This window comes from Rissa tridactyla, chromosome 4 (assembly GCF_028500815.1).
Source record: "Rissa tridactyla isolate bRisTri1 chromosome 4, bRisTri1.patW.cur.20221130, whole genome shotgun sequence".
Lineage (NCBI taxonomy): Eukaryota > Metazoa > Chordata > Aves > Charadriiformes > Laridae > Rissa > Rissa tridactyla.
The window spans coordinates 63855211-63880473 of record NC_071469.1 but is presented as its reverse complement, the minus strand read 5'-3'; the positions used below and the strand labels follow the sequence as shown (position 1 = coordinate 63880473).

The window sequence follows — 25263 nt, the reverse complement described above, 5'->3', positions numbered from 1 at the left end:
GCATTATTTTTTAACTGCATTGAATTTACCTTGATGCTAAGAAGATAATCCACTATTGTGCAACTACATTGCCAAGCTTATTCTTCAAAGCTAAAGGAGATTCACTTTTGATTTACTTTTTGATGTGCTTCTACAGCTTCCCACTTGCTGGTCTGAACCTCTGGCTTGTAGTTCCAAATTTGGGAAAAAGTGGAAACTATCAGTAAGACGTGCAGCTTGCTTCTGCATTTGAATGTGCAGATCCATCCAGTGTAATGTCCCTGTTGTTGGTTTTTTTTTGCCTTGCATATTTAGCGAAAGCCTCATTTTCAGTCTCTATAGAAAATGCATTTGCACAAAGGACCCACTCATCAAGCGTGCACACAAAAATTGCACTTAAAACCAGGCATTTCCTCATTTTAGTTCAATTTCTAGGTACACAGAGAGTTGCTTAAGTAGGCAGTTAGCTGACTGGAATGGTTCTCTTATGGTCAGTGATTAATTCATTAATGTTTGAACCAACAAGTCTCAGAATACGAGAGCCGCAGACAAGCAGAGTTGTGTTTCCACAGGAATATTCACCTGTACTTACATACCGAGTGATGGAGGCCTTTAGTTATTCAGTGCAGAATCACAGAATCACGGAATTTTTCAGAGTTGGAAGGGACCTCTGGAGATCATCTAGTCCAACTCCCCTGCTAAAGCAGGATCGCCCAGAGCACATCACTCAGGGCTGCATCCAGGCAGCTCTTGAAAGTCTCCAGAGAAGGGGACTCCACAACCTCCCTGGGCAGCCTGTTCCAGTGCTCTGTCACCCTTACTGTAAAGAAGTTTTTCCTCATATTTGATCGGGACTTCCTATGTTCCAGCTTGTGCCCGTTACCCCTCGTCCTGTTACTGGGAACCACCAAAAAGAGTCTGGTTCCATCCTCCTTAAACCCACCCTTTAGATACCTGTAAACATTAATAAGGTCTCCCCTCAGCCTCTTCTTCTCCAGGCTAAAGAGTCCCAGGTCTCTCAACCTTTCCTCATAAGGGAGATGCTCCAATCCCTCAATCATCTTTGTTGCCTTACGCTGGACTCGCTCCAGTAGCTCCCTGTCTCTCTTGAACTGGGGAGCCCAGAGCTGGACACAGTATTCCAGTTGTGGCCTCACCAGTGCAGAGTAGAGGGGGAGAATGACCTCCCTTGACCTGCTGGCCACACTCTTCCCTGCGCAGCCCAGAATGCCATTGGCCTTCTTGGCGACAAGGGCACGTTGCTTGCCAATATAACCTATGCTTCATTAAAAAGTGTTTCCTCTTAAATGACTTCCCTGAACAGATTATTTTGTGTTCAGACTGTGGTTGATTAGCATTGCACTACTTATCTGGAGGAAGAGATGCTCTTGTGGAGTGATCCTGATTGAGAGAAGCTGTAAAACCAGCGTAAAAAATCCCAACTGACATGAAAGAGGTGCAACGGGAGGAAATACTCAACACTCATTATAGCACAAGAACTCAGGATTACCAGCTGAAATGTTCTGGCCATTTTTAAACTTTTTTGCTTGCTACCCAACTAAACTAAACACCCCAAACCACCGGATGTTGTGGATCTTGAAAGCATATGCAGATCAAAAACTGATTAAACAGATAAAAAGCCTACTAGTGTGTACGAGCCTTCAACTGATGAAATCCTTAAGTTGCAGATTGCTACAAACTAGGAGGGTGTATCTATTTTTATCTTGCTTACATCCTTCCTAAAAGTACTCACTGATCAGCCGTGTATCTTCAAATAGCGTGCTGGCAGGGGGAGTTGTTCAGAAGAGAATAGCTGGGCAGCAATGTTGCTCACAGCTTCCAGCGATTTACTGATGAGAGACTTCCTCAACTGGTGGTGGCTTCTGGATCTTTATACTCAATGCCCTTGTACTTTCCCTTTGCCAGTTCCTCAGTGGACAGCTTTCTGCTGTCCTCACGTACTAAGAATCATACCAGGCACAGATCCTGGGAAGGCGACTGGGAAAGCCATAGGGTCTCTGCTCAAGGCTCAGCTGCAAAGTGCTGTCTCTGAACAGCAGGGACGTGATTGCACAGAGATAGGTTCAAGTGTTTGCTAAGTTGGTTTACTACATGATTTAACAGAGGCCAAAAACTTTTCTTCTCAGAATGCTTTTCCCAAAGCTTTTTAAATTGCCATTTATTGATGAACGTCATGAAAACAATGTCAGGAAATAATCAGAATTATGCAGACCGAGGGGAGGGCTAAAAAAAAAGGGAACCAGATGGAAAATCAATCCAAGTGTAACCTGCGGGAGCATTGCAGCTCCTCGACGATTTCATTTTCCTTGGGTGCCCCCTCGTGTTCATCATCAGTGTAGCCAAATGCATTCGGACTGGCACAGACGAAAAAAGTATCCACTTGCTATCACCTTATAAGGTTAATTCATTTCGAAATCCTTTGTTCCCCCTTCTATCTAGCATCCCTATGACTTCATCTTCAGAGAATCCATGTGCAAATTTGCAGGTTGAATGCATAGCTTATGCCTTATCTTGGACAGTCTCAAACCAAAGAAAGCTTCCTCTGCTTGCGTTTTGTCCAAGTTATGTGCATATTCAGACTTCTTGAGAGACTTCAGCAACGCCCTTAGGCCTGATTTTAAGAGGAGTGATTCCAGCTGAAACGCCAGCGAGCTGAGGATGCTCACAGCAGCTGAGCAAATCAAGGGATTAAACTTTGTACTTCTAGCTGAAAATACTTCCCAGCCAGGGGGGTATGTTGGGACGCTCAGCACCCAGAAGGTTGAGCTACGATCAAAAAGTCAGAGAGTCTCTGGGTTTTCTGTCATATCAGACTTAAGCATCTGCTTCAAATCATTATATTTATAGAAGAGGATCAATCTCTTGTGGAAGTATGGTAGTGTGTCATCAGCTTGCCTGAGTATATTCCCTGCTGTGCTGTTCAGCATTTGCGGGAGCAGAGTGGGATTCCCTCGCACTCCCATATGGATTTGTACAGCCCGTGTGCATTCTTCCGACTGTTGCATGAGCAGTGGCAAAAAAAATTTCCCATTTTCAACCAAATGAGAACAGTTCCTCTCTTAGAAACCTCAACAACTGAATGTCAAACACGCACACCCACGGGTGGGTTATATTCAGGGTTTCTGGAGACACAGCAGGAAGGAAATCGGTCGGTCTGGGCTAACAGACATCCTGATCACCACTTTTTGTCACCCTTAGAAGTGAAAACAGGAGGCATGAAATACAAGGGTAGGTGAATGGAAAATAGGTCCCTTCCTCCTCTTAAATAAAAAGGCAAAATATTGCAGGGAATGGGGTTTCGTCAACACAATTTTTTAACTGATCAGTTCTTACTGTGATTCAGGCTTCAGACAATTTATTGAAAGGTTATTATTTTGTTAGCCTGAGTTATGGGGTATTCATTCAGCAAGCTGAATGTTGTCGACTAAAAATATTTTAGTTAACCCTCTTGCAAGCAGAAAGGACAAAGATCTTACAGAGGTGAAAAATGACTTAGATCTGGGTCAGTAAAAAATGATGCTACAGATATGTTTGAAATATTTAAACGGTATGGTATAAGAAATCTTTCATGAGTGGGAGGCAAGGGATTTCAGTCTTCAGGATTGGAAAACCATTTTCTTTCATCAGCACTATCCTCACCTTATAAGAAGGTAAAAATTTAACCACACTTCCTTATTCAGTATTACACTAAATGAGCTTTTTTGCACAGCAGCTGTGTGTTATGCTCTCGCTAGGGCCCTCTGCTGCTCACATTCAAAGTGAAAAACTCCAAACTTGTTTGGGACTCCCAGAAAAGGCTCATAACACTTAAAACACTTAAAACAATCAAAACACAATATATTTGGAAGAAGTGTAAAATTTAAGTCCTCATGGATCTGGACTACAGTGGTCTCTAGCTAAGTGAGTTAAGCAGAAACTTTTTAATGAAGATATAATTTCCCCCTCACATTATCTACACAGTGCATAATGTCGTGAGATCACGCTTGGCTGCTGTGGCACTCATTACCTCACAAGCAGCAGGAGGAACTTCAGGAAGGAAATAAACTCCAGAAGCAGAAGGAATCCAAAGAAAACAACAGTTATTTTCACAAATACATCTCTGAGAACAGAATAAAAAGGACAGTAAGAATGAAGTCGAGCTGTGTATATAGTAGCATAACATCCATTACGTTATTGCTATTATCCTTTTGCAAAAGCCCAGAACCTGCACATTTTTAGGCATACAACATGCCTATGCATGCATACCTCATGCCTATGAGATGCTCAGCTTTTTGGATAATAAAGCTTTAATATGTGCCCCAATGTGACTCTAGATGTACTACAGCAAGTCATTTTGTACCATCTATCCAGTCAGTTCATAGAGATTTTTTATGTGACACTTGGCGGTGTCTGTGTCATTTGGTGGAAGACACATACTGACAGCATGAGCTTGTAAGAAGGTGAAAGTTTCTGCTTCTGCATTAACTGACTCATGTATTTCAAAAGCTGACAGATTAAAGTCTATACAAACTTCCAGCTACAGTATCTATTCTGCCCAGTTTCCTTACCATCTGTGGCATGCCATGCTCATTTACTACATGTGACTTAAGTGTTAAAGTGAGCAATAAGTGGTGACTGGAAAAAGGGAAACATCGCACCCATTTTTTAAAAGAGTAGAAAGAAGGACCCTGGGAACTACCGCCCTGTCAGCCTCACCTCTGTGCCTGGGAAGATCATGGAACAGATCCTCCTAGAAGCTATGCTAAGGCACATGGAAGATAAGGAGGTCATTCGAGACAGCCACCATGGCTTCACCGGGGCAAGTCCTGTCTGACCAACCTGATGGCTTTATATAATGGAGTGACTGCATTGGTGGACAAGGGAAGAGCAACGGATATCATCTATCTGGACTTCTGCAAGGCCTTCGATATGGTTCCCCACAACATCCTTCTCTCTCAGTTGGAGGGATATGGATTTGATGGGTGGACTGTTCGGTGGATAAGGAACTGGCTGGCTGGTCGCATCCAGAGGGTAGTGGTCAATGGCTCGATGTCCAGATGGAGAGGGGTGACAAGTGGTGTCCCTCAGGGATCCGTACTGGGACCAGTGCTGTTCAACATCTTCATCAGTGATTTAGACTGTGGGATCAAGTGCACCCTCAGTAAGTTTGCCGATGACACCAAGCTGAGTGGTGCGGTTGACAGGCCAGAGGGATGGGATGTCAGCCAGAGGGACCTGGATGAGCTAGAGAGGTGGTCACAAGCAAACCTTATGAAGTTCAACAAGGCCGAGTGCAAGGTCCTACACTTGGGTCAGGACAATCCTCGTTATTGATACAGGCTGGGGGATGATGTGGTAGAGAGCAGCCCTGCGGAAAAGGACTTGGGGGTACTGGTGGATGAAAAGCTGGACATGAGACAACAATGTGTGCTTGCAGCCCGGAAGGCCAATCACATCCTGGGCTGCATCAAAAGAAGTGTGGCCAGCAGATCAAGAGAGGTGATTCTGCCCCTCTACTCTGCTCTGGTGAGACCCCACCTGGAGTACTGTGTCCAGCTCTGGAGCCCTCAGCACAAGAAGGACACAGACCTGTTGGAGCAGGTCCAGAGGAGGGCCACGAAGATGATCAGGGGGCTGGAGCACCTCTCCTCTGAAGACAGGCTGAGAGAGCTGGGGTTGTTCAGCCTGCAGAAAAGAAGGCTCCTCCAGGGAGACCTTATAGCGGCCTTCCAGTACCTGAAGGGGGCCTACAAGAAAGCTGGGGAGGGGCTGTTTGCAAGGCCATGTAGTGATAGGACGAGGGGCAATGGTTTTAAACTAGAGCAGGGTAGGTTTAGATTAGACATTAGGAAGAAGTTCTTTACAATGAGGGTGGTGAGACACTGGAACAGGTTGCCCAGAGAGGTGGTGGAGGCCCCATCCCTGGAGACATTCAAGGCCAGGCTTGATGAAGCTCTGAGCAATCTGATCTAGTTAAAGATGTCCCTGCTGACTGCAGGGGAGTTGTACTAGATGACCTTTAAAGGCCCCTTCGAACCCAACACATTCTATGATTCCTTCCTTGGATGAAAATTGAGTTCTTCGATTAAGGAACTAATAACCAACAGAGTCACAAAGCACTGGATGTTAACGTTATGGCGAGCTCAAAGTGCTCTACTGAAACTGATTCATTATGCGTCACAAAACCTGTATCTATGTATTTCGGAATGATTGATTAGATTTGACTGATGAATGAATCAATTTTTTAAGCATAACAAATATTATGCTTTTGAAATGCAACTATGAGTGTTGTAGCCCCAATTTTATTTTCAAGGAACACAGGAACTGGCATACAAGAGATGAGAACATGGGGCTCTTATTTTCACTGCTACATATTTTCACACACTTGTTAATTATTACAGACTTTATGGGGTGTCCAAAAAAAAAAAGTACCACTCATCAGTGACAGTGAAAATTTCATTTGTTAGTGATACTCTTTTCCCCACAAATCAAACCACCTAAATTGGGAGGAAGGACAAAGATTGGCAGGAAGGGTTATCCCCCTTATTTTATTGTACAGAAACCATGGCATGCATCTATTAACAAAATGCATAAGGTTAGTTGTTAGTAAGTTTATGGTGAAATGAATGAATCCCGGGGAATTTTTAGGAATCCTCATGTTCTGCCTGAAGTACAAGACCCATCACCTAATCTGAAACACATGGGCCCAGTTCTGGATAACCGCGAATACCTAGGCACATTGCCTGGTGCTAGCAGATGCTCACTGCTGGCAGCAGAACACTTTAAAAGGGAGGAATGCAAATATAACTCCCCATTGTGAGAGCGGGCCCGCAGCTGCTCCTCAAGAAGCACCTACACAGCCACCCCTGGTCCGCCCTGGATCTGCCTGGCAAAGCGCGTTCCCTCCATCCACCCCGGCCAGGCCTCAGGGGCTCGGCGCTGCGCCCACAGCCGCCAGCGCCTGCCCGGGCCGCGGGAGGCGCTTCAGTTAACGGCCGTACCCGCCCCAAAGGGGAAGCGAGGGCCCAGCGGGCCGGAGCTCCCCGTCTGGCCTTCGGTGGTTCTAAGTCTCTGGGTCCCGCCCCGGTGAGGGGTGTGGCCTCGTTAACGGGACTCCCACCCGTCACGGTCCCGCTCGGAGCGCTGGAGGCCAAGCGTGGTTGGCGGTCGCTTATTCGGGGGAGGGAAAAGGGAAGCCCCAATGCGCAGGGGGTCGCGGGTGGCCCCCGAGCCCCGCCGGGGCCAGCCATCAGACCCACCACGACCCCGATGGGCGCAGATCCGGGGCGGGCACTGAGGGAGGGGCCGCGCCGGAGGGGCGGGGAGCGGCAGGCGAAGTCTCGCGAGAGCGGGCGGGGGCGGCCGCCGCCGCGCTTTTCCTCCTGCCGGTCCCGGTGAACGAGGCCTGCGCCGAGGCCGGGCAGCGCCGGCTGGGCGGTGGTAGCGGCGCAGGGCCGGCCAGGGCCCGGCCCGGGCCGGGGCGCCGGACAAGATGCCGGGCGGACGGGTGTGCGCCGCCTGCGGCTGCTCGGAGATCGAGGTGGACGCGGCGCGGGGGGACGCGGTGTGCACGGGCTGCGGCTCGGTGCTGGAGGACAACATCATCGTCTCCGAGGTGCAGTTCGTGGAGAACAGCGGCGGCGGCTCCTCTGCCGTGGGACAGTTCGTGTCGCTGGACGGTGAGCGCCGGTGGGGCGGGGCGGGGCGGAGCGCACGTGCGCCGGGCTGGGCTGGGCCGGGCCGGGTCGGGTCGGGGGGGGTGTGGTGTGGTGTGGCGTGGGGCCGGGGGAGCGGAGCCGGGGAACAGTGTGTGGGGAGAGGGTGCTGGGGGGTGGACAGTGTGTGGGGGAGAGGGTGCTGGGGGGACAGGGGACAGTGCGTGGGGAGAGGGGCAGGGGGGACAGTACGTGAGGGGAGGGTGCTGGGGGGCAGTGTGTGAGGGAGAGGATGCTGGAGGGAACAGTGTGTGAGGGAGAGGATGCTGGAGGGAACAGTGTGTGAGGGAGAGGATGCTGGAGGGAACGGTGTGTGAGGGAGGGTGCTGTGGAGACAAGGTGCAATGTATGGAGAGAGGATGTTGGGCGGACAGCACAGGGGGGTGAGGGTGCTGTAAGGGGTATGGAGGACTGGGACAGTGCAGGGGGGGGAGGGTGCTGTGGGCAGTGTGGGGTCAGGGACAGCGCAAGGGGGTGAGGGTGCTGTAAGGGGTATGGAGGACCAGGACAGTGCAGGGGGTTAGGGTGCTGTGCCGGAGGGTGGGGTTAGGGGGATGACGTGTGGCCAGCGGGTATTGGGGGGTGAGGACAATGTATAGGGAAAAGGGTGCTGTGCAAAGCAGGGACAGAGTCGGTGCATGGGGGACAGGGTGCTGTGCAAAGGGATGTGGGGGTCAGAGTGCCTGGAAGAGTGTTGTGCAAAGGAGGGACAGGGATGGTGTGTGGGGGAGCTGCACAAAGTGGAAATGGGAGGCAGTGGCTGGGGAGGGAGGACAGCATGCTGTGCAAGGTGAGACAGAATTGGGGTGGGGGAGAGGCTGGGATGAATGGGGCAAAAGAGCTGTGCAAGGTGAGAGAGATGCTCTGTGTGTGACGGGAGTAAGCGTGTGGGGGACTGAGCTATGTTTGGTGTGGGTGCATGAGAGGAAGTTTGGGAGTCTGTGTGGAAGGGCTGGGGGAATGGAAAAGTATATGATATTATTTGGGGTAGAGGACAGGAGAGTTGGGTGCTTGATGGGTAGAGGGAGTACGTAGAGGCATGGAGGCGGTGCGTTGGAGGAGAAAGAGGCTGGAAGTGAAGGGTCAACAGTCTCTTGTAAGTAAATGGGTTGGGGTCTTTGTGTGAATTGCCTGGAGGATAAGGCCTGTGTGCCTGGAAAAGGGACACATGAAGAAGACATGGTGTTTGGAGTGGGAGAGAAGGAAAACGAGCATGGGGAATGTGTAAAAGGAGAAAGAAACTTATGCAAGAGGCATGGGAAGGAGCTTAGCAATGATACAAGGGGGACTGATGGATTATATGGCTGTGGGGAAGAAAAAGGAGTTGTGGTGGAGGGGACAGCGCTGCGTATTGGAGTTTGGGAGTTTACTGTAGATTAGGATTTGTCTGATGCTGTTCCTGTCTTCCAACTCAGAGTGCTGGCGTTACTTTTTTTTTTTTTTTTAATAGCTTATGAACAGCTCTTATATCTTTCAGTTTTTCCTCTAGTGATGCCCTTACACTTTTAAGGGCTGGCACTGCTTTTTTCCCTCCCACCCAAAATTATGTGGGACAGATGGCATGCAAGCTAGAGTTCATTTTGGGATGCCTTTATCCTATGAAAAAAAATATCTAAAGGAAAAGAGAGAACTGTACCATACTGAGGCTTTTTCTTCTTCTGGATGAGTTGCACAGTACTTTTCCAAAGTTCCTTTAAGGGACCCTTTCCCTTTTGTGCAAGTCCCGAGATGCTGCTGTTGGCCAGTCTTTAGTTAGTGCATTGGATAGTGCATTAATTCTTTGATCTTGTATAGCTAGTTAGTTATTTGTCATATGTTCTTCTGAAAAAATAATTCTAGCACCCATGAAGACAGATAAGCACTGTGAGGATAGGTGGGTGTGTAAAAGTGGAAATGCAATTGGAGCATATTCTAGTATGCTTCTGGTGGCTTTATCAGGCTGGCACAAGGTGTGGCTGCAGGGGCTTCGCTGTGTGTTCACACTGTGATCTCCTAGCAAGTCCCCACGTGTGTTAATGTATGTATTTTAGTGAAATGCTTTTTGTGGAAACAGTAGAACAGGACTTACAAAACCATGCTGTTTGTAGATTTGCTGAGTTACTGCAAGGATGGGTGGGGGCTCTATTTCACATAGTAAATACTTTAAGGAAATTTGGATATGGGTGATTTATGCTGGTGTAATTCTTTATGTTCCAAAACAGTTGTGTCTGCTGTGAATATTTTATTTGCTTGACTTAAACTGAGTGATACGAACTAATCTGAAAAGAGGTATTTGAGCTGCAATAACGGTGTCTTCACGATGTATGCTTGTATGACACTGATTAAAGTCCTTGGGAAAGGGGAGAAAGGTCCTTCCCTGTGTAACCATGACAGCATTTATATCTTTTGAGTGTTGTGATGGCTGGAGAATTTCCAATGGCATATATATTTCTTTTAAGTCAGAAAACATGTACTTGCTGAAAGCAACGTTTTCTGGTAACCTATAGCTTTCAGTGATTCTTCTGATTAAGTAAGCAGGTCTTCATCAAAGTGACCTGGTTTTAACACCTTTTTCTGTTGTCTTTGTCAGCCTGCTAGGTCTGTGGCTCTGAGGGATCCCCTGTTTATGAAATGCCTTGGGCTGAGGCTCCTCAGACTGTAGTCTGGTGTTCACGGGCAGCTCAAATGTGTGGAGCATTTGCAGTGTCAGAGGTTCCTGGGCTACTGTTTTTGAGACCATGGCTCTTGGTCAGTGGGGGTGGGTGACTTAGCGTTGTCTGGGTTTTGCAAGGTGTGAGGGCTGTCATGTTCTCTGTTGCAGAGCTGGGAGTTGAATGGGGTTTTTGGTGTCTACAGAGTTCAGAGCTCCTGATTGTGCAACAAGATTCCCTGCACCCTTCTAGGATCCACGAGGACTTCTATTTGTGTGCTGATATATGTTGAATGGTTATAGATGCCTTTGTTCATAATTTATTTTCATTTTCATCATGAAGAAGCAAAATGGAATAGAAAGCACTGAGGTACTGTTACTGACTTTTTTGGTACCCCTAGCAAAACTTTTTATTTTACCAAGCTTCCTGTTAAGGGTTCAGAATCTTGCATTTGTCTGCTGAAGGAGGAAGAGAGTCCTGCACTTCTCTATATGAATACAAGGTGGTCTGTCTAGATCTTGCCAAGTCCCTGCTAATAAGCCCAGCAGCCTCACTCTAAAACATGGGAAATCCCTTCTTTTGTTCTCTCAGTGTTGGAAGAAGGTGTGAGATCACAGTTACATTTTCCCAGGCAGCATTTACATTCAGCTGTCAATGTGCCTAGTGTAGAAAGCCAGAGACTCAACACTGATGCCTTTCACAGAGAAGTTTGGTATAGCTGGTGTTTTCCAATGCAGGTGTGTGAGTCTGTTTCCTTCCATTGTTTTGACAGTTTTAGCATCTGAGCAGTGGTGTGCTGAGAAAGTAGGAAAGGCTTGTGCCTGAGAGATTTTGCTTTGCTACTGCATGAAGGTTTGGGGAAATGCAGGCAAAAGGGTAGAAGCAGTGAAGGACAAAATAGGTGGTTGTACAGGTAAATATGAGGGAAGAATGTTTTTTGGCAAAGTGGCATGCCTTGCAGATCTTTTGGAACTTTCTAGAGAAGTAAGTGGACAAAGCAGATGGTTGGATTTGCAAAGGGAGGTCAACAAGATCCTTCACCATAAGCTTTTAAAGAATTTGAGCTGTCATGGATAAGGGGAAGCCCTCGCAGAGCAGAGTAACTAATCAAATGATAAGAAACGTAGACTAGAAATAAATAGTAAGTCTCCTGAAATAGTGTCAGTGAAGTTCCATAGATTCTGGGCTCATGATCTGGAAAACAGGTGAATGGTGAGTTAATGAGGTTTGCTGGCAACACTAAATTATTTGGGGTAGTAAAGACTATAGAAGGACCTGTTGCTCTTAGTAGCTGGGTAGTAAGATAGCAGATGGGATTAAGAGTTGCAGTGAGAGTTAGTATTGTTCCTTTCTTCCACGTGTGGGATGGTAGCATCTGGGCTGGCTACTATAACTTGGAAAGGAAGTCCCTAGGTGTTAATGGATATCTCTGTAAAAACATTTAGCTCAATGTTAATTTGCAGTACAAAAATCCAGAGCGTCGAGGGGAATGTTAGAAGTTAGCAGGAAAAGAATATGATGGCATATGTGTACGCTGTTACATATCTGCAGCACTATCTCCAACTTAAATACTGTGTGCAGTTCTGGTGTGTTTCTCTCTTTTCTTCACTCCCCTCAAGAAAACCTGTAATAGAACTAGAAAAGATACAGAGAGGAAGATGGTGTGATTAAGAGGAGTGCTTCTTGAAAAGCTTCTCAGTTAGAATGACTGAATAGACTCAGCCTCTTCAGACTGGGAAAGAGGTGACTGAATGGGGATGTAGTAGATGTCTGTAAATACAGTAGAATAACATGTCAAGGATGGGCGATTGTTCAGTATCACATAATGCAAAAACTATGGAGAGCTAAGAAATCTAGCAGCTAGCTTAAATGTAACAAGTAGGAGGTTCAGAAACATTAGGAGGTTTTTTTGTGTTTTTTTTTTTCTTTCAGAAAAAACATGTAATTACATTGTGAATCTTAAGTTGTGGATGTTAAAAAAATTATCAGGCAAACAGAATAAAAATGTGTCATGGCCATTAAAGCAAAGATACTATTTCTGACTCAGGAAATCCTTGAGCCATGGATCTCTAGACTCTGTGAGATTATATGAGGGAAGTATTGTGATAAGATTTCCTCCTGTGTTTTGTGTTCACATGTATATGAATGGACTTTACTGTTCAGAGGTGTAGGATACTGGACTAGATAGTCCTATGATCTGACTTGGCATAGCTGTTCTTTTGAGTCTTCAGAGGAAGATCATGTTCTTTGAGCTCTACAAAGATGCTTTCGAGGGTTTTGACCATTCTTTCAAAACTGGTCCAAGAATTGGGGGACTATGGTTTTGCAGCATAAAGTGTAGGTGTCCCTAAGTTTAATATTGGTTTTTTTTCAGCTTGTGTTTTGGAAAGTGGTGAGCACAAAACTCCTGACTTTGACAGTTCTCTCTGAAAATGCTTAACTAACAGCTAATTCTTCTGATCTCCTTGTGAGAAGTAGGTAGTAGAGATATTTACAATTGTAAGAGTCTGTGATTAGTGGCCAGCCCAGCCCAAACCACAACAGGTGTCCAGAAATCTAGACTGCAAGGCAAAAATTTATTTAGACTAAGGTTGATGAAGTTGCATATGCAGTACTTTGTAATAGGGACCATGAAATCTTTGCTGATGGTAGTTAGAACATATAAAAGGAGATAATAGCATGCTTGTATAAATACGCAAAGAGGGAGCTAGGCCATACTAGTCCTGATGAGATGCTCTTTGGAGTTGGGCATGACCTGTCTATCTTAGCGTAACACCACCAGTGCTTTTCATTGCCATGGTCTTGGTGGAAATGAAGGATTTGATTGCAAGTTAGCCTGATCCCGCAATTCTTTTTAATGCTGTCTGTCTCAGGGTGTGGGAAGTCATCTCTTCCTGTGAGGTACCTGTCACTTGCCAGGTTATGAGCTGGTAGTTTCTTTCACTAGCAAGGGAATACCCTCTTGGTGCTCTAGAAGAGGGATACTGTGTATCTTTCTATTGATCATCTGAGAGGAAGTCCTCACAAAGCACAAGCTAGTGAAAGCTTTGATAGGCCCCGTACTGGTCCATTTAGTTATAATTCTTAATTCTGTTGCAAGTGGTCACAGTCAGGTAAGAGTCCCACCTTAACACTTAACCCTGGCCATGTTATAAATCTTGAGGCTTGTGAAGGCCATGTGTTGAAATTGAGTTTCTGAACTTGACTGATTTGACCCTGGATAAATCAGATACTAGTGGAAAAGAGTTGACATGCACATTTGAGCTCCAAGGAACTCTGTTAATCGCACAGAAAATGTTTGAGGCATGTGCTTTTCTTATCTGGGTCTAGTTTTGTAGAATAGCTATCCACCTTATGATTGATAGACAGTTCAGACTGTCTCAAACTAGCCAAAAGAGGTTGTTCTCTGCGGCTTCTTGTCAAATTTGGCGAGGATGTGAATTAAAATTCCTCATTCTGCTGATTGGAATGAATGCCTCTTGCCCTTTTTTTTTTTTTTTTTTTCTCCATACCTAAGCTCTTAGCAGACTCCTACTGGTCATAACATTTGAACGCATCCCAGCATGAAGTACAGCAATACAGGGTACAGGAGTGAGCTACGTTTCTCCCGCTCCATTATACTGTAATTGCATCCTGGAAAATGGAGCTCCACTGAACCCTTCACCAGTCTGCATTGGGTTTATGGCAGCTGCTTTTGCAGAAAGGCAAGTTACGAGTTGTGCGCTGCGACTGAAGGCGGTGAATTCTCTGATCACTCTTTCACTGTGTCTGGGTGGGAGTCCCCTGTCTTGTTGTTGGGAGAAACTGTTTTTACAAGTATTCTCCCTGAGGCTGACGGGAGAAAGACCAAGTATGAAGCTGAAGAGAGTGAGGGGAGGAAAGCTGAACGTGGAGCAAACGCTGATAGTTCAGATCTCTCTTCAGGTTTTTGTTTAAAGAAGCTGAGAAAGTGGAAGACTAGAGCTTCTGACGCTAATCAAAGGAGAAGAAAACAGTCCCACCTGAGAAAGCTGATGTGCAGGCAGTGCAGCAGCAAGCTGGAAGATGTAACTGAGAAAATACAGCACAAGAAAAGGGCACTGCAAGGCGTACAGAGCTTGTGATCCTGGAACACATTGTGTCTGGGGAAGGTCAGCTGCTTTTGTTCCAGAAATCACCTTTAAATGCTCATTAGTGAATTAAGAAAAATAGCATCTGACAAGCTGCTTGGGTGCAAACCATAAGGCAGTCTGGAAACCTGCCCTTTAGAAGCGTTGGGGATCTCTGTGTGTGTGTGGTGCGATGGCAGGAGAGCTGCCTGCTTCACCAGGCACTGCTGGCCTTTGCTGTCCCTGACCACCTTCTCCCTGGGGCTCCCCTCACCCTGCCCAGGGCCCAAGACCCCATGTCAGACCCCTGGGGACGTCAGCCCCTGCCCCAGTTATGCTGCAGTAGGGCCGGTCTCCAGCTCTCCACAGCCCTGCCCAGCCATGGGCCCTGCCAAGCATCCTGCTTGTCCTCAGGCTGTCCCTGTGGACCTGCCCAGCCATCCCTAGCTGTGTGTGACCTGGTTCCCTTTGCTGGGCCTGATCCTGACCCCCATGTGCAGGCTGACATTCCAACTGGCCTCAGCCCATCCCTGGATCCACAGAGGTGCCTGAAGCTCCAGGCTGGGGTTGCCCTTGGCCTGCTACAGAGTTTAGGGTCACATCTCTGGTAAAAATTTAAATCAGAATTATTTTTCAGGAGCTTTTAGCTAGCTATTACTTAGCACAGGTCTTCCCCAACCAGCTACCTGTTTTTACAAAACTGACAGAAGCCTCATCATTTTGAGGCCTCTGTCTTCCTCTCAGGTTTGTCTGAAAGTGGGCAGAGGGAGGAGAGTGGCAGCATTTTCCCTGGGGAAAACAGGGTAGAAAATGGAGGTTAGCATAATGAAATGCAGCCTCTGTAGTCTGAAGCAACAGAACTGTGGGATGGAGAAGACAAGTTGGTGGAGCTAGGGGTGCTTATCAGCTTCAGATAAGACTTAGAGGATACCACTTCATAGGAGGGTTATGGAGTGATTGTGGGCTGGCCACCGAAGTGGGATTGTTGCCCCGCGGGACTTACCCTGCCTTTGGGATCCGAGGTGAATGAACATCACCAGTGTGTCTCCGTGAGACTGAACAGTGTGACTGTCTTGAAACAGGTTTACTGTTTTATCTTTGATTACTTGGAGTCTCTATGTGTTTTGGGGACTTTTGATTGAAAATTCTTTAAATACTAGGTTGGCATTTGTTATTTGTCATTTAAATTAATGGTTGTGAATTAAATTCTTTTAAGTTACTATTGCTTAGTGACTAAGCCAGGAGGTTTTAGGATGGTGACAACTATACAGTCATAGAAATGGGAGGCTGCAAGGGGCATTAGTTCAACTTCAGCACCTAGTCAGGATCTCGTAGAGCTCCTGACTTTTGTACAGCATACGTACATTAAGAGTCTCCATCTATAAATGTACATGAGTTTGCAAGATAGTAAATCGAGGCTGATGGGAAGAATGTTACTTGTGGTAAGTTATCTGCTTGGTTTTGCTCAAAGGGAGAAGTGAAAGTTGTGAACTAGTAGCCCTGAATGCACCAGCAAGTGTTTGTTAAAAGTTTTAGTGTAGGAGGCTCCACAGCACTTAAAAGGAGACTGTTTCAAATGTTAGAATATCAAGGAAAAGTTTCTTCCTCCTAATACAAATTTTTTGTTGCAAGCAAATTGTAAGCAACTTACTACAGTTGCACTGCCGTAAATGCTGAACATGTACTCTTACTGTGCAGTGTCCCTTAATAAATTTAGCGTAGCTTACTGTTCACTAAAGTTGTGGTATGCTCAATTGTTCAGGTGTGCCTACAGAAGCTTACTGAAAGGTTTTGTGTATGCTATTTTATCCTTAAAAACTTCATGATGGTTTTCTGTCTAGGAGTGTGAGCTGCACTGACAAGCGCAGAACGTGTCTGGTATTTGTCTTGATCAAAATATTTCAGTCTTCTGGGGTTTGTGGAAATGGAAAGTTATGGTCATCAAACTGGGAAGAAGAGAGGGACCAGATATGGGGAGGAAAAAGCATTCATAAAATTTCAGCTAAGGTTATACCCATTCTTCTTCTATGTCCTTTTTCCTCTAGAAGTTTTTAAGATGGACAATTTCTGTCATAGTAAGTGCTAGTGAGACAGTTGATAAAGAGGATGAACTCTGTATTTTTATCAGATTCTGTGGTTTTGTCCAGTCAGTTATTAGTATAATAAAGGATTCATCTGTATTTTTCAGTGCAAGGCATAGTGAGGTTTTGTTTTTAATTGGTAGTTGTTAATTTGTTTCCATGTAGGATATATTGATAGACCAAATCCTGACATAGAATATTTCTTATAGTGCAGCCTCAAACAGGCCTGAATTGGCTTCTGCCAGTAATACACACACTAAACTTGAAATGAAAATACTGTCTACGGAGAAGTGAAAATAATGTTAATATTATCAACATTCATCTCACTTGTGGTCCAGATTTCTAGAGATGACACTAATACATAGTTAACTTTAAATTATGTAGAGTGGTCATGATGTAATTTGCAACACAGAAGAAAGTATAGACATACTGGATTTACAGACCTTTTGGGGAAATCCTGAAAAGTATTTACCTGTTTCACTTTGTGCTTGGTTTTCTCATTACAAAACTAATTCATAATCATGTTGTGTTGTGAAGGAAGAAGGGAAACTTGCATCTACTTCACACAAAAAATAATTACCCACTATACATTTTAGTGAGGTGAACTGAATCAATTTTTGCTTCTCTTCTGAAATCCTCCAGGTGGCAGCCTTGCATCAGAGTTAAGTGTATGGTGTTTTTTTTCTGGCATTGCGTCTTCTATATGCTGTCCTTGTGATGGCAGCAAATGCTTGCTTGAAGTGCTGCAGCACATACTGCTGTCAGTTGTGAAAATGCTGAATTGTGCACGTAACTTGGACACAGACTGGTTCCGTGGACTTGTGCAGCCCTAAACTTGGGCGTGGTGGACCCAATGCTATATTTGTCTCTTCGGTTGGTAGTTATGAAAATAAGTCCATAGATAGCTAGTTATGATGCAGTAGATTTAAAGTTTGTCTATGTTAGTTTAATCAGCAGTAGCATTTCATCAGGCTGTGGTGTGTGCAGATCTGTTAACTTGCCTGTAAAAATGACTTGGAAAAGAATTATTTCAGCTACCGACTTCAGTAGTTTTGTGCATTCAGAAGACTTTAGTCACATCATTTTACTTTTGTAGACCTGAGTTGTAATGGGACACTGAATTACTCTCCTCTTGAGTAGGAGCTTATTAATTTTTTTTATATTAGATTATCTAGTCTACCCTGATTATGAAATGGTTGGTGTGATGACGTCTGTGCTCTTTACCAGACCTAGATTTTATGCTGGGTCTGTAAAAAAAATGAAGGTTTTTCTCCTACCTTGTGCTGGAGAAAGGACTTGTGTTTTTTTCAGTTTTAATTTTACAGGGAAGGCTTTTGGTAGGACTAGTCCTATTGGATAGCAATACACTTCAGTTCAAGTTGCAAGCAGCTTCATTCCCTGTCTTCACTTGCTCATTTATGTAGAGGAAACACAATCCATAACACTAGGACTGAGGCTGTTTCTTCTCTGGGTGTTGAATCTGAAACTCAGCATGTCGCCAGCTCTCAGAAAAATGCACTTTAAGCTGCAGATGCCTGAGTGGCTGCTCTTTGCCTCCTCTGTATGAAGGGATGTGATAAGTGCTGTTCCTGCTATCTGTCATCTTTTTGTTGCTCTTCAAGGTTACTACAGACTTCAAGCTTTGCTTGCTGCTTTTACTGCTTTAGGAACACTTTTGTAGAGAAGCTACAAAGGATGTGACTTCCTTTGTTAGTGAGTCTGTGGAGCAAAACAGAAATGGCTGAGGTGCCTGGATCTGACCCTGCATACAGCAGCCGTACCCGAGACGGTGCTGCACGGAGCAGGCACGGGGACGGGTGCTTGAGGGACAGTCACTGTAGTTCAGCTCTTGAGTAATGTGGGGTTATGGGCTGGGTCTGGACCTGCATAAGCTTTGACCAAATGTCATCAAGTTTCCAAGTATATGATCTCCTGCATGTTCGCTTCTCTTCTTTTAGTGTCTTGTGGCACTGTAGTCCACTAAGAGGACCACAAAAAAACTGAGTAGCTGTGCTTTTGAGCTGCTTAACAAATCTCTCCACACCTTCTGTTGTCCAAAATGTGGTGGCTTTGGCAGTCTTAGGTTGGTGGTTGGACTTAATGATCTTAAATGTCCCTTCCAACCTAGACGATTCTATGAAAAAACTTCACCTAAGTGTCCAAAGCTAACTTGAATAGGAGAAGAGGCTTGAGTTGAGCAAAGCTGAGGATCTGAGTTAGTTTCTAAAAATGATTGGTAGATGATAACGTACCTCGGGAGGCGCCACCTCACGAAGGAGGGTGTTTGAGTTGGCTTAGGGAAATGTTAGTGTTAATGTTGAATATTTGGCAGGCAGTACTTGCAGACACCAAATACTTCTCAGATATATTTTTGTATGTCTTGAAAGCTGAATGTGGAAATGCAAAAGCCTGTTTAATTCACTTTTGAAGTTGTAGAGGGAAAAATGGAAAAGGTCAAGAAATGTAAAAAATTTCAGTTAAGCTGGGATGTTAATTTGGTTGCGCCTACAGATTGGTATTCCTCTCCTTTGTACTTTTTTAATGACTAGCTTTGTAGGGATTTTTGTCTTTAAATGAATTTGATTTCACTGTTCTGTTTTTTTTTTCCAAGTTTATCATTTTATTATCCAGCTGAACAGTTGCATTAATGAGTTTGCTTTGCATTCTGCTTGTAAAGATTAAAGCTGATGGTGAGACTTCATAGTCAATGGCAACATTAGTTTGCAGTTCTGAGAGTGTAAGTGCTCAGCAGACTAGTTTTCTATCAGTTTTCAAAGCCAAATACCAATTAGAGATGTAAAGTCTTTATGGTTTACTCCCCGAGAAATGGGCACATCAATTCTGATAGCAGAATTTGTCTCCCAGATAGCTCTGCCAGTATCTGCTGCAGACTCCATAGCTTGGAAAGAAATGACTTTGATGTACAATGTTAATCTTGACGTCTAATGAAAAAGAATCTTAAAAAACAAAACCGCTGAAGTCTCAGCTTACTTGTATTTTGTTTGTATTCTTTCAGGATTTTAGGTTCTGGGTAAGTTAAATTATTTTGTTAATAGTATTGTTTATCACCACTCTGAGATTGTTTTTGCGTAAGCTTTTGCGTAGCAACAGGGAAACCTGTGAAAGAATAATGTAGCTGTTTTGAAAATGATAGTCCAATAGAGTTCAGTGGTTTTTGTCTATTCTAAGACAGCGAGGACTGAAAAGTGTTCCGGAGTCTCTGTGCACAGGAGGAGGCGATCGCTTTGATGGTGCCGTTGATGCAAGTGCAGGATGATCTTGCTACCTCCAGCCTGCCCTGCTGTTTGTTCCTGCTCTTGCCCTGCAGTCTGTGGCCTCCTCCACTGTACTGATGCTTGAGTCTGTGCTCTCCTGCCGCAAATGAGAGAAGTGAGGTAGCCTGCGGTAAAGCAAACCTTAAAACAACAACAAAAAAAGAGGGTTGGAGGCAGAATTTCTGAAGTTAGATTTGCTACTGAAGAAAAGGAACATAAAACTACTGTAACTGCTGATTTATTTTTTTTTTAAATTTTTTTTTTTGGCCAGGTAAACCATTCTTATTAAATGTCCACCAAAAATGTTATGTATGTTAGGGTAGTTTGGTAACCTCTCTCTGTTTTGCCTCATCGGTTTGTTTTGGAGCATTTGTGGAAATATGAGACTGTACCTATAAGAATGGCGAGGAGACATTGCTGTCTATAATAATCTGAACCAAATACAGAGTTGGGAGGGTTACCTCTATGTCCAGTGAGAAGGTCACTATTGAATATTTTTCATTTCTAATTAGGATGTTGAACTGAAGTACTTAAGCTGTGGGGCATTTACGTGAGAGCTTCTGATTATTGTTTGTTGAAAGGATCTGTTAATGAAGTGAAGGTGAAGTTGGTTTCTGTTGTGGATAGCACTGGAAACCTAATTCAAAGGTTGCACGGAAAATTAAGCTTTGAAGGCTTATAGGCAATAATTCTACAGCAATGTTAGCTTTTCTGTTGTTGGGTTTTTTTGGTGTGTGGTTTTTTTTTTTTTTTTTTTTTTCCTCAACACAGATCTATGTTAAATGCGGCTGAGAGGAGACTAGCTAAGAAAGTCTAGTAGAGTGAACAATTTAGGTCACAGTTTCTCATCACTTCTACCTGCCACGGAAGTATCTTATTCAGGTGTGTAGGAGAAATGTCATGAACTTCTTTCAGCTTCACTCCTCAGTGTGTGTCTATCCCAAAGCCATTCTAGTTTGTTCTAGAGAACTGGTGTAAGATGGGAAAACATAACTACAAGAACTTGAGGAAAAACTGTAGGCATCATAGGGAACAAGAAGACTTTTTTCCTTATTCTGAAGAGCAGACTACTTGAATTAAGTAGAAGTCCAATTACTAACAAATTACTTGTTTTCAATACTGTGCAATTTAGCTTTTTGGTCTCACTTGCTGTTAAGCTGATAGCTTCAGATATCCTGCTTTAGGTAGCCTGATTGGTTTTTAAAAAAACTTCCTGCTTTAGTGGGAGACTATTTTTGTCCTTTGTATTTTAATTCCCTGTTCTGCAAGATTGGTTTGCATGAGTAGTTCCATTGACTCCCAGCGGACTCTGCATTCAGGCTCCTCAGCATTGGCACGGATGCATAAACCAGCCTCTAGTTTATGCTAATTTACAACTCAGACTTATTTTAGTTTCCAACTTTTCAGGGTGTAAACATAGCAGTTCCAGACTTGCAGTTTTTGTAGCCTAAGTGTCACTGTGTGTGCCTAATGTTAAACTGAAGTTATTTTAAAGTAAATGTTATGTCTGTAGTAGCCAACACAGCATTGAATGCTAAACATGTTTTATGTTCTGTAGTGCCAGTAATTAGCTATTAAAATCCTGGATTGAATATTCTCTAGACAAAAAATATTAACTAAGCAATAGTTTCATCATTTACTTTGAGAAATATTTTACAATATTGATTTTCATGTTCTGCCTAAGATGGGGTTGAGACATTTTTGCACTTTCTTTGGAGCCGAGATTGGGAGGGTTTATGGAGCCATGTAATTCTTATGGTATCCCAAGGAAGAAATAAATTGCACAGGATTTGCACTCGATGTCTTAAGCCCTTCAAGCACTTCTGTTGCCCTTCTTAATGTAATTTGGCATGTTGTAAGTTATACTGAATATAATGGCACAATAGGTCGTCTTTTAGTATTTTAATTCAGTTATTGCATTTGACATGTCTGTCTGTTTTGTTGGTTTTTTTTCTCCTAATAGGTGCAGGCAAAACACCGACTTTAGGAGGAGGATTCCATGCCAATCTGGGAAAGGAGTCACGAGCACAAACTCTACAGAATGGTACTTGAGAGCTTTACTCTTGTTGATATGACTTTTTTTAATAAATATTGTTGATCACAATTAATTTTTAGTTTTGAATGTGACCTCAAAACCTTGGCAGGCCACTTGTTAGTCAGTAGACAAGTCTGCCTAGTGCTGATTTTACATTGTGCTCTCATTTGATTGTTATACCTGATTTATGAGGTCAGGTAGCTGGCTGACAAAGGATAATGGCACCTGACAATACTATTGTAGTTTAAAAGGGCTTTTTCAAGGTTGACATGCCCATTCCACCTTTTTATTATCTGTTAATCTACTGTGGCTTTTTATTTTATCAGTTTTCAGGGTTCTTGAAATGCTTTGTGCATGTTTATTTTTAAGTATAATTGTTCCATTGCTTTTCATTTTGTGCAGTATGAGTGTGAGATAATGCATGTATTTATGCACACTTCATAGTAATCATGTGCTTAATATGTGACTATTGAACAGAGATGGGAAAAATGGAAAAAAGATTTTAGTGTCCAGAGAATATTTAAATAAATATTCATATTACATGCTATACATTTTAATTGAAATCTATGTAATCGACACTCTTTAAGGAGAGTGAATAAAACCAGCTTTTATGTCAGAATGGTCTTCCAATTTCAATTGCTGTTACTCATAACAATGGACAGGAGTTGTAATTTTTTGGCTAATTAATACTCTTGTCTCATGACTCTTGGAGATGACAGCTGATAGGCTGTCATATCAAAGACTCAGAAGCTGACATGTAATTAACAAAGGGATGTAGATGGGTTTTATTCGTATGGTGCACACTTTGGGGAGTTATTTTAGATAAAGGTATTTTCCTAAATTAAAGTCTTATACTTGCAACTCAAACACAGAAAATCTTGACTGATATTATGCCTGCATAGGTATATGAAGGGTGAGATTGATCTGGTATTATATCTGCATATGTATAGAAAGGTTAAGATTGATCTGTATTATTGAAATATATCCAGATTGCTTTACTCAGCATTATTGAGCTGATTTATATACAGAATGTTTTATTCAGCTGTTTGTACTGAACAGTATTGAGCCCTGCTTGTTTGGCAGAGTAAAGCTCGTACTGTAAGTGAGCTCGTTTCAGTGTCAAGTCCAAAGTTACTATCTTACAAGTTTTAAAAATTTCTGTATAAAGTGTAGCCTGTATAAGCAGTGGAATAAAACCCCTAGAATACCTTTTATAGTTAGGGAAGTTTGTCTTTGGATGAATGTGCTTTAATCAAAACTGTAATTTTGCACAGGCATTTTAAAAATTGGCTTGTTGTGCATAAGAACTGCCCAGTTCCTTGTCTTTAATTGTAGAAAAGTAAAATACTGAGGGGAGAAAATGCTGTCCTGTTGCTTCTTGGAGTGTTTGAATCCTTCAAAAGCCCTTTTGGTTATGCTGAAAGGTGATCACAATTAGAGAGCGTAGGTGTTGGTTTTTTGTTTGTGTTTGGGTTGGTTTTTTTTGGTTTTGTTTTTTTTTAATCTAAACATGGCTTATTTCTTGGATGAATGTTTGGGGCGAATATGTCTGAGTATCTTCCTTCCCCAGAGGGCGCTCGTAATCATACACAATGATTCAGACTTGGCTAAAGTCTATAAGCATCATATAAAAGAAATTATAGTTGCTTGAAATGAAATTATCTCTGAAATAGTTTTGAAACAGGAAAATAATCTGTCTCTTCACCTATACCTGTCTGAGGCTCTTTACAAGTTTTCTTCTCCTTTTGTGGCTGTTCTTTATATAGGAAAAAAGTGTTTGGTCTTTGATTTCTGTAGCCAACATTCATTTGTTATGCTGCCAATCTGTCTCTGGGAAAGTTCTTTTCAATGAGCTAAGTGATGTTCTTGCTCAGTCCCAGGCATGACAACAGCAGCTGATATTTCAGGTAGAGCAATTGGTGTTTGAAAGGCTTTTCTTTCTGCTGCTGTATAATGAGCTAGTTGTCTGCTGCATTTAATAGCACTTCTAGCTTTACATAGTTTTTAATTGCAAATCGAGCTGTGGCAGTGAACTTACAAAATCTCACCCTCTCACTGTCTGCCCGTGATCATGGCTGGGTTTTTGGTGAAATTATTTAATATCCATTGTGTTTAGACTTGAAAGTGTAGCAAGGTAAATGAATTTACTGTATGTGTTTTAAAGAAGTAGTACAGGGTTCAGTGGGTGAAACTGGAGCACACTGATAGCTGGCTGTATTAAAAATGAACAGTTATCCTGGGAGTGCTATGCTGTCTGATGAGAAAAAATGCTGAGCTACTTATTTATTTGCTGGTACTACTCCGTTTGCATTTCCATAGTTAACTGAGTTGCAAATGAACTGCTGAAATTAGCTCCTGTCAGGATGCTGGTGCAGCACAGCTTGTGAGCGTGCTTTAGGAGGCCTATTTCTGCAACTCACTGGTGGCTCTTACGTCAAGGCTGTGTGCTCCCTTCGGTAGTGTAAGCACATGATTTTCTCCTATATGATGCTCTATGTAGGCTATTGCCGAAGGGAATAACCAGACTCTGGAAAGCAGAGATGGATGGTGGAGTCCAGATTGCTCTGGAGGTTGTCCCCAGTGTATTTGAGAGCAGCTGAGAACGTGTGTGTGTGTGTGGTCTGAGAGTGCTGGCAGGTCTCACACTGTGCCTGGTCCACTTGCCAGCAACCTGCAGGCCTGACATGATGCAGGGAAAAGTCCAGCAACAGAGCAAGGACTTGCTGTTTTTTAAAAAGCAGCAACCTCCCCCTGCTTTCCCGTCCCTCCCCCATGTAGTTTGGGCCAAGTTCTTCCTTGCTGTAATGTCTGTCTGTTCAGGGGAGGTAAAAGGGAGATGATCTGGGCTCAGTGACTCTTATTTAATCACTAGCAAAACAGCTGGGGCTGGCTGAACATAAGATGCTGCTAGTTTTTGAGGCTTGTAATTAAAGGATGTTTAGAATTAGACGAAAACCAGTTTTTTATTAGAATACCTAAGGTAATAATTTTTACAATGTTTTTTTCCCCTCCATTCTAAAGTGAAGAAATGCGGAAGTAAAATCTCCCAGCAACAACTGCTCAACAGTTCTCGACTCCTCTACAAAATCATTATTTTGTGCATTGGTATTTTTTATATATTTTTTTTATATACATATATATATATACACACACATGTATACTCTAAACAAAGCCATGGGCAAACCCTGAAGGCTTCTATGTTTGTGTAAGAATGTGTAATACACAGAACTAGTTTTCCTTCTCACACATGCCTTTGCTGTATGTTTCCTCACTATTTATAATGTGGCGGTGCATGGCAGTTCATAGCCTCTGCCTTTCTTTGTGGAACCAGCTGATGTTTGTGGGTGTTTGTTCGGGAATTGGTTGCTTATAAAAACTGGAGTCTTGTTTACACTTGTTAAAATATTTATGCAGGAAAGACCTAACACTGTTGTATTTGTTCATAATCAGTTTGATTTTC

At 43.5% G+C, this 25263-nt stretch overlaps 1 protein-coding gene across 5 annotated transcripts in view; it reads left to right on the top strand.

Annotated features, from left to right (window-relative positions):
- Window positions 1–7346: 7346 nt before the first annotated feature.
- Window positions 7347–25263, top strand: part of BRF1 (BRF1 RNA polymerase III transcription initiation factor subunit) — a 178972-nt gene continuing 161055 nt past the window's right edge. For 2 of the 5 annotated variants that reach the window (XM_054200636.1, XM_054200638.1), the window contains exons 1-2: window positions 7347–7658; window positions 21732–21812. In XM_054200636.1, coding sequence (XP_054056611.1) covers window positions 7472–7658; window positions 21732–21812 — 268 coding nt within the window. In that variant the 5' untranslated portion in view covers window positions 7347–7471. Of the gene's footprint in view, window positions 7659–8666; window positions 8791–14248; window positions 14455–20539; window positions 20651–21731; window positions 21813–25263 lie in introns of those variants that run through there. The other 3 variants (XM_054200639.1, XM_054200640.1, XM_054200641.1) reach the window with 3 other exon arrangements.